This window comes from Beta vulgaris, chromosome 6, assembly GCF_026745355.1.
Source record: "Beta vulgaris subsp. vulgaris cultivar EL10 chromosome 6, EL10.2, whole genome shotgun sequence".
Classification (NCBI taxonomy): domain Eukaryota; kingdom Viridiplantae; phylum Streptophyta; class Magnoliopsida; order Caryophyllales; family Amaranthaceae; genus Beta; species Beta vulgaris.
In genome coordinates, this window is record NC_079207.1 from 72,421,469 (window position 1) to 72,430,768 (window position 9,300).

The 9,300-nt window shown below is 37.8% G+C and overlaps 1 protein-coding gene across 1 annotated transcript; it reads right to left on the reverse strand.

The window, feature by feature from the left end:
• Positions 1-3,533: 3,533 nt before the first annotated feature.
• Positions 3,534-9,003, reverse strand: LOC104898047 (serine/threonine-protein phosphatase PP2A-2 catalytic subunit). Its single transcript, XM_010685053.4, has 6 exons — positions 8,410-9,003; positions 5,738-5,852; positions 5,007-5,115; positions 4,842-4,919; positions 4,386-4,577; positions 3,534-4,300 (listed from the first exon to the last, which is right to left on the reverse strand). The coding sequence occupies exons 1-6, from the start codon at positions 8,660-8,662 to the stop codon at positions 4,127-4,129; spliced, it is 921 nt and encodes a 306-aa protein (XP_010683355.2). The 5' UTR covers positions 8,663-9,003; the 3' UTR covers positions 3,534-4,126.
• Between the last annotated feature and the right edge of the window lie 297 nt (positions 9,004-9,300).

The window sequence follows — 9,300 nt, forward strand, 5'->3', positions numbered from 1 at the left end:
CCGGGGCCCGGCGAGTTTTTTCGACTCGGACCTCCCTAGGGTTCGCGGGGTGCCCGAAAATCCCCCATGGCGCCTCATACCTTCATTTTCTTCCTACTTTTGCCTTCCTTTGGATCGCTTGGCACGACCCTAACTACGCCTAAGGAGGGCCTCTGAACGGTACCACATGACCCTTCCACGGCACGAGTGTGACTTCAAAGGGTCTCCCACGGCCCTGGGAGGCACCCCATGGGCACCAGTGCCCAGGCCTCGTGGACGTCCGAATTCGTGTACTATAATCCACGTTTTTTCCAGTTTTCGGGCCATTGTCCGACTTCTCGGAGTCCGACGAGTTTTTTTGTCCTGGACCACCCTAGGGTCCCCGGGTTTCCCTAGTATCCCCCATGGGGCCTTAGACCTTCATTCCCTTCCCACTTTTGCCTTCCCTTGGCTTGACCCACGCTCGTCCCTAGGAGGGCTTCCAAGTGGCTCCCCATGCCCCCCTTCTATAGCACGGGTGTGTGATTATTTATATGTATATTGTAATCATGTCATATGCGTGTATATTGAAATCATTGCCAAGGGGTAAGCTCTAAATATATGGTTGTACAAAAGATATTGTCTAAATATCAACAAGCGGCTGAACCCCGCGGGTGCGGTGAATCGTCAATCACTTACCCCCTTGTCTTTGAGATAGCCTGATTTGAGGAACTGTTGTCTACTTTTTGTTCATCATTTAGCAATGGAAGCAAAGGGATCATATATACATGAGTCGCTATGATTCCAGTAATTGGATTGAAAATCAAGAGGAAATTGAAGTGTTGATCACTAATCATTTCAATAATATATATACTCCATCTAGCTCAACTTCTACCAACCCCCAACAGCCAGTGGCAGATCTAGGATTTTTATATAGGATGGACCGAACTTATTGATTATTTTCTTTGAAAACGATGTATAGATCACTCATAAGTCGAGATAGAAAAGCCGAAAAAACCAAACTAGCATTAGATATACGCATGTTTCAGGGAATTAATACTCGTTGCCATGGTCTAACAATCTCCTATATATTTATTCTTTGCTTATGACTTGATTTTTTTTCTCTGAGCTTCAAAGGAGGCATGCACTTCAATCAAATCCATAATTAAGAGATTTTGCAACGTCTCGGGCTAGATACTAAACCTCTAGAAATCATTTGTTAAATCTAGCCCGAATCTCTCACTGGAGAAGCAACAAGATCATAAAGACATATTAAGAATGGATTCTCAGGCTTCCCGGACTCGTACCTCGGAGTCCCAGTTGATATCCAAGACACTAAAGTGAAGCACTTCACCCGTCTTCTCAATAAAATCTCCAAAAATATTTCCCTATGGCGGCATCACACTTTATCTCAAATGACAAAGTTGGTCACTATATATTCGATCTTGTTCGCATCTATTATGCATTAGTTGGATGTGTTTCGTCTCCTCAACACTATTATCAATAAAATTATTGGTATGCTAACTCATTTTTTTGGACAAGTCTGCAGGGTAATGGGATTCACCGGAGCTAGTGCGCGTAAGATTATAGGCATGGTATTGTTTGTTCATTCAAACCCTAACAATATTCTATATATACTGGCCTATGACGCAGTCTGATTAGTACTCTACCAAAACTAGGTACACCCTTGTCTTACAACAAAAACAAAAAGAAACCCTTGTCTTGTGCATCGTTTGGGGTCTGAGCATCATGTCTAAATGGAAACTCTTTCTCTGAAAACTCTGGGATAATAGGCCAACGACTACTGCTAATCTCTTTCGTCGTGGGATTAGGGCTTCAGACAGTTGTCCCATTTGTTTAGGTGAAGCATAAGATTGTTAACATCTCTTCCATTTTTACCCCCATGCTTCTGCAGCCTAGAGTATGAGTAATTCGGTTATCGAACTCCCAACCACTCATCACCTACACTTTGCACAATGGCTTACGTAACTACTTCTTGGTTTCAGGTAGAACGATGGTTTAAATGGTAATCACTTGCCTTCTTATGTAGCTATCGTTTGGGCAAACTGGAAAACAAGAAATGATCAAGTATTTCGGTAAATCCATGCCACTATTTAGGCACTTTAGGGGAATATTGAGGCAAGTAGCCAACAACATTTGACATATTCCCATGAGCATTTTGTGGCTTCAACGCCAAATTTGAGGGTTGGTCCACCCCCGAGGTTAGTTATTGCAAATCTTAGGCACCAACAGCAAGCTACACCAGAGGTTGTTACAGATAGATGGCTCATGGGCTAAAAGTGTTCATAAATACTTGACCCGGTGGATCCAATTAGTCATCTGGTCGATCTGATCCAGTAAATCAAAGATTCAGTTTGTTTTTTTAGTTTTCGAATCTGATACGAATCAGAAATTTTCCTCTAGGATATGCGATCCAAAATATCTTAAAATATCTGTTTTCAAGACTGGATATTCGAAATATCACATGATACGATCTGAAAATAATTTTATGAACTTTTACTTTAAAAAATTCAATTTGTTAGTTTTTGGATATCTGATTTGATGCGAAATTTCGAGTATCCGGTTGTTTGGGATCAGATTGAGGTCGCATAGAACACCCCTAGATAAAAGGACCCAAATGTGGGGGAATGGCTGCATGAGTTGCCAGCTTCACTGGTTCCAACAATTGTACTAGTCAGGTGCTTCACACTTCCTAAAACTCCAAACTGAAACAAAGGCCTGCCTCCTAGCTTTTGATTGGGCCCGATTCGCCTCGCTCTCTTGTCTTAAGTTCTATACGGATTCGAAATTGCTTGTTCGTCTTCTAGGGTCTCCTACAACTTTGAATATCTCAATCCAGCACTCTTACCGATATTGGCAACATTGCAACCACGTCTAAATGGTACAGAATCACAAAGATTCCCATAAATGATGTCGCTCCAACTCACAATTTAACAAAGCTTTGTAGGAACTTTTATTTTCCTTTTCTTTCTCACTAGTTAACTTTTTGTATGTTTTCTCGTTTTAAAAGAAAACATAGGATCACGACAATATATACAAGAATTTTTGTTCACTGTAATAATACATCTAAAATTATGTAAATGAATCAACTTCAAGTTATTGGTACACTTCAAGTTATCGGTACACGTATAGTTTGATTGAGTTTGGTTTATTATCATTCTAACTATACTTAACTAACTGAACCAAGTTGAATACCCAAGTAACAAGTTAATAGCTACGGATTCAGACCAGATACTAGAAGATTCAAAAAGCGCCGACTGAGGTATGGTCAATGCTCGCAGGAGGATTATAGTGCATACAACCCATTTCTAACTTCCATATCCATTAGACATTGACTAGACTCGTAAGTCGTATCAAAATAAGGTTAAATTTACTTGCTTCACCAGAAATATCTTGCCAGGTCTACCCCTGATATTCCAATTTCCAACAATGGACTATAGAGTTTGGCACTCAAGAATCTGCTGCCAGGAAATGCTAGTCTAGCTCAAAAACCCTCTTCCCCTTGATTGTTTCTCAACATCATTATAAGAATGCTCATGTTTGACCCACATTGATTACATAAATACAAACAACCTAATCATAATAAATTTAATTCTATGATACAAATTGAACATGATTTCATAACTAGTAGGAATAGTACTTAAAATATGCTTCATAATGAAATTGAACAAGTTATGAGGTATACTTGAATAATCAAAACATTCAAAAATAAAACAGCTGCAGACTAGCATGAGTAGGATGATCTTCACGTTCAAATTTCGGAAAATTTGAACAGCTATGCCTCTGGAAATCCCAAGCCCTACAGCTTATTATATCCTCAACCGCATATTCCAGTCGCCCTTGAGGAGTTGGCGAAAATTGGGACCAACATACTGAAACCTTGCCTTCTAACTTGATTTAGTAAAATTACAATAGATATTACCATTATCACTGCTACTTGCTTTCCTGCTGAAAAATATACATATAAGCTACTCGAAACTTCGATTCTGTGGGTATCTTGAACAATGACAGCAGTAGCAAAAGACCACTCCAAAGCAAAGAATGATGCTGACACTGATCCTCAAACAACCAAATTCCTCTCTTTCAAATAAATCTACAGCAACACGAGGGGTAAAGAGTTTACAAACATCCGAAGGAGCTACTGAAATCACAAAAAATAGTCAGGGGTCTTCCGAGTGGTGTCGGGTTCAATCTGCCGAGGTGCAGGGTCGAATTGGAGGAAGTTCTGTTCCATGTTCTCCCCAATCTCAAGGATTGCAGCCATGTTTCCACAACGGTAACAGTAATTTGGTGCACTAAAAACTGTTACTACATTTTTGTCCTGTAAAATTTTAGCTAGATTAGCAAGTAAAAATTACAAAACAGTAATCACCGTATTGATTGATAAATATTTGGTTTTTCCAGACCTGACACCAATTAAAACCTTCCATCACAAGCTGGTGGGCTCTGGATATAAGAGTAAGTCCATTGGTGTGGTTAAAGTGAGCTGCTATATCCTGCCCGAAAGTATAGCCAGCTCCACGAGGAGATATTCCCCAACCACACCGATCATCAGGATCAGACCACAACAGATCACACATAGGTCCTTCATGAGGAACCTGTACAGACAGAGCATGAGAAACATATATCAATACAAGCAAATATAGGTTAATCATTCATCCCAGGAGCTTTTCATCTTTCAACCATTGCAACCAAAAATAGATACACAAGCTATTTCTTTCCATCTTAAAACATCGATAACAAGCATTTCAATGACTCAAACTAGTAAAAGAATTAGGGACACAATATCTGCAAAAAAATCCAAACTCTTTGAAGAGCTAGCCTCAAAAAGCTACAACACCAGTATTTATATACCACTATACCTCCTGTATACGATCCAAGGCTCGGATGTTGTCCAATGTGTCCAAAGATGGTGAAAGACCTCCATGCAAACAGAAAACCTATAATGCAGCAATAAATAGTTCTAGCCCATCATGAACACACAGAGCAAATGAAAAGATATGTAAGATGCAATCTAAAGCTCTGACCTGACTCTCAATAAGAGCTGTAAGAGGTAGGTAATCGAAAAGATCAGTAAAATGCTTCCAGACATTAGCATTTCCATACTTCCTTAAGCATTCATCATAAAAACCATACCTGAAAGGTCAATAAAAAAGCAATCAGATGAACTCTGTAATAAGGTAATTCACTAGCAGCCAAAGAAAATTCTAAACTAGATTATAAGTGGTTCCTACGGAGACAAATTTCACTATGCGTGAATTCCTTAGACAGGAATAACAAAATATACAAGAAATATAGGTTCCTTGCCAACTTCAAAATCAAATAACAGATTGAATTTCACATTACAACTTTCAAAATAATTAAAATAATAAGAAATTCCTCTAAAAAAAAAAAAAGTTAATGACAAACCAAAATTTGTAAAGCTAAAAGGAAATATTCACAGGTGAAATATATGATTTCACATAACAATGACAAACCAAAATTTGACAACATACCAAAAAATAGAGGAATTAAAAGGTAAGGTTATGTCACATCTTTAACATACACTTCCAATTATTTGCAGTTATATGCACCAGGACAAATATAGAAGTCTGCATCCAGCTCAAGATTTAGGTCAATATGTACATACAAGATTCTCCGGAATGAAAAAGATACAATAGTCTTAATCAGATTCAGGTACAAAATGTTTCCAAAATTTGCGATATGTGCAACAGATGGTTAGTCAACTATAAAGATTGACATGGCAACAGTGCCTTACACTTGAGTTATTTGCCGGCTTTCATGATTTCCTCTAAGGATTGTAATTCTATCCCTGTAACGAACCTTCAAAGCCACCAGGAGAGTGACAGTCTCAACTGAGTAGTATCCACGATCTGTGAATACCAGAAAACAATAGACAATTAAGTCAGTGGATGAACGCAATTAAGCAAAACTAATAGCTTAAGGTGTTCTCTTCATTAATGGAAAAAAAGTGAAGTGTATACATATAGTCCAACTAGGTGCAAACATAAAGTTCAATCATAAGCTCTGGTAAATTTGATTCAAGAAAATTCAGGTGAAAAAGACGCATCCCTAAAGGAGCAAGTTCATTCCACCCCCTCCCCCTTTACTCTTTTAAACTATATGCTTAACAGGCAACATCAATAAGGATTTAGATTCCAGATACAACGATGCAGCTAGCACTGTCAAAAGTTTCACAATAAACAAATCTTTCCCCACGTGCAACTTGAGCAAGAGAAAAAATAGATCACAACATCAAAATACATAACGTTTATCATGCTCCCACTCTTCGAGAAAGTAAAAAAAAAATCATATACTATCAAAATGGTACTTCTAAATTAATAAAGGCTGTCTCCAAAGAAGCCCCCAGCCACACAAGCCCAAAGATAATAAAAACAGTATGAATATAAACACGATACCCGAAAAGACAACAGTAAAACACAGTAGGAAGCATAAAATCACATGTTACATAAAGGAGTAGATGCTTTTCAATACAACTTGACTACTCGATGCAAAAAAGACTTCAAATGAACAAGACATGGTGAAGTCATATCCGCCATGACCAACGAAAACACAATTCCTGCTTCAACCAGGAACTGAGGCCTACAAATTTATTTAGGGCAACACATCAAAAAAAAAAAAAAATAACCATCTATCATCAGCACAAAGAGTAGAAGAATACAAAGCATACTCCAAGAACTGACCCTAGCATAGCATGGTAGGAAACATACAAAAAGCCACAAAAAAGGTTTGTAAGAGTAGAATGAAACCATAGTTAGCATTAAAGAGGATATCTGAAAAATGCAACTTTGGCAGCGAAATATTATTGAACCTTCATTGCAACTGACAAAAACCAAAGTGAATAAGCTATCTGTAGTCTTCTATAAAGCATAAGTCGAAGAAGGTCAAGGCCAGAGAGTGACACAGAGAAATCTTTTCCATTAAGTAGCCTTCATCACAAACATGAGACATGTTGTATATGTTTCCAGGCAATAAAGCCTATACTTGCATGGATACTAAATGAAAGTCACGTGTCCATTTTCAAAAACTAAATATTTCCGAGTTTTTGAAGCCTCAAGGAAACTTATTCATTGACAGAATATCATATAAGCACATGTTTCTTATTTTCATGTCCATTTTGTATCTGTTTCCCATTTCCATGCAACATTCAAAAAAACTGCTCTCACTCTACCACATAATTTGATTAAAGCTCTTCAGATTTGAAAGCAACTTCTTGTTCAACACAAGCATGCCCAATTATATAGCTAGAAAGTAATTCAATCACACGACCAAAGTTCATAATGATAAATCAAATCATTTACCCTCTTTGCCTCCCTAGGTACTCCTTGACTACAAGGCTAATGAGACCTCTGATTACATAAAATCTATACGTCACGAGATAGCAGAGCGCCAAGCTCTATCTTCATATCTGCAATCTCAGTCATTTTTTTCATCCAGTTTCAAAAACATCAACTTAGAGGATTGAACTGAAACAGTTTACCAGAGTCCCTGAATATTAAGTGCATGTTTGGTTTGATCCACGGAATTAAAGCAAAATGTATAAAACGGACGGAAATGAATGGTCACAACGCTGCAATTATTGGGTGTTCTGTTCATCTATAAAAGAAGACACTTATAAGTCTGGGATTTAAAAGGGTAATGTAATGTGTTATCATAGGGTTGAAAAGGATAGCTATTGAGTGGTAAAAGTTAACATCAAGAAATGGAAACAATAACCTCACATCTCACAACAACCAACATGTAACGAAAATGCTTTCTTCCTTCCCTTTCCGACACAAAAAATCTCATTATCAGACCTATTCTCACATATCCTCATGAATTTATTTCAGCGTTATCTCCATACCACCGTTTCAAACCTTATCTTAGTTAATCCAATAATTTCAAATGCCCACTGTGCAAATGACTTTCATAATACACGGTCAAAACTCCAAACCCTATTAACTCAATGCCTTGCGAAAAAAATCTAGCGTCAACCTTTTACAACTTGAAACCAACTCTAACATGTATTGCATATCTATACAAACACGATTCGTGTCAAATATCAGGAGCAGCACAAGAGGGTAAAAATAGTTGCCCTTTTCAATCTTCCCCTAATTAAGGCAACCAGTTCGCAAATACAAAATCGTTTCATCACAATATAAATACAAATACAATATCCTTTCATCTCCATGATGCCAACCTGACCCTTTTTCGTTTTTCAAAGCACTCTGAACATGGCAATACCTAACACAAAACATAATTCCACTACAATATTCAAAAAGACACAAGATTATTAATATTTAAAAAAAAAAAAAAACATCTAACCATATTACCAACATACTTATCTCTTGAACAAACACAAGAAACAGATCGTATATTCTGATAAAACAAATAAAAACAAAAGAAAAAGAATTAATTTCAAAAACTTACCTACATAATCTCCCATGAAAAGATAATTTGTATCAGGAGCATTTCCTCCAATGCGAAAAAGCTCAATGAGATCGTAAAACTGTCCATGAATATCGCCGCAAACGGTGACCGGACACTTGACCGGCTGCACATTCCATTCTTCCACCAAAATCGCTCTCGCTTGATCACATAGAGTCTTCACTTCTCCCTCCGACAACGGCTTACATTCCATCAGCTGCTCGATCTGTCGATCTAGATCCGCGTGCGACGGCATTTTTTCGATCTAAAACTTCTGGAAAGCGATAAATCCTCGACAAAAAAATCGATTGAAAAGTGTAGATTTCTCCTTTTTTGAACGATTCAAACAAGCATTTGGATCGATTGCGATGAAATCAGGGTTAGGGTTTCAAATTTGGAGAAATCGATATAGAGGAACTGAATTTAGAAATAAGATCGATCTTTTGGAGATCATAACACGAAGGGAGAAGAATCACGCCATTGATTTGGCTCCATTAAAGATGGAAAATTCGTGGAACTCTGTGCTCTCTCTCTTTCTCTCGATTTCGTCTCTTTCTCTCTCTCTACTTTCTCTCTCTAAAAGAGCAAAATTTGGGAAAAGATAAGGGAAAATGTATTTATATTGAAGGAGAGGGCCTGAAATGAAATTCGAATTGAAATGAAATGAGACAAAATGAACAGCGATAGCAAAAGGGTATTTTGGGGAGTTCACTTCACCGGTAGCTCCGCCGAGTCAAATCGAGTGGTCGCAATGACACGTACTCACTTTGGCTGTGGGGAGCAGGAAATTGGAGAATTTTCAAAAATTAGTTTACGTGGCCCCAATTTCATTTAGAGTTTGATTTTTTTATTTGACAAGTACCACATTTAAAAATCTAAATTAGTATTTGGGCT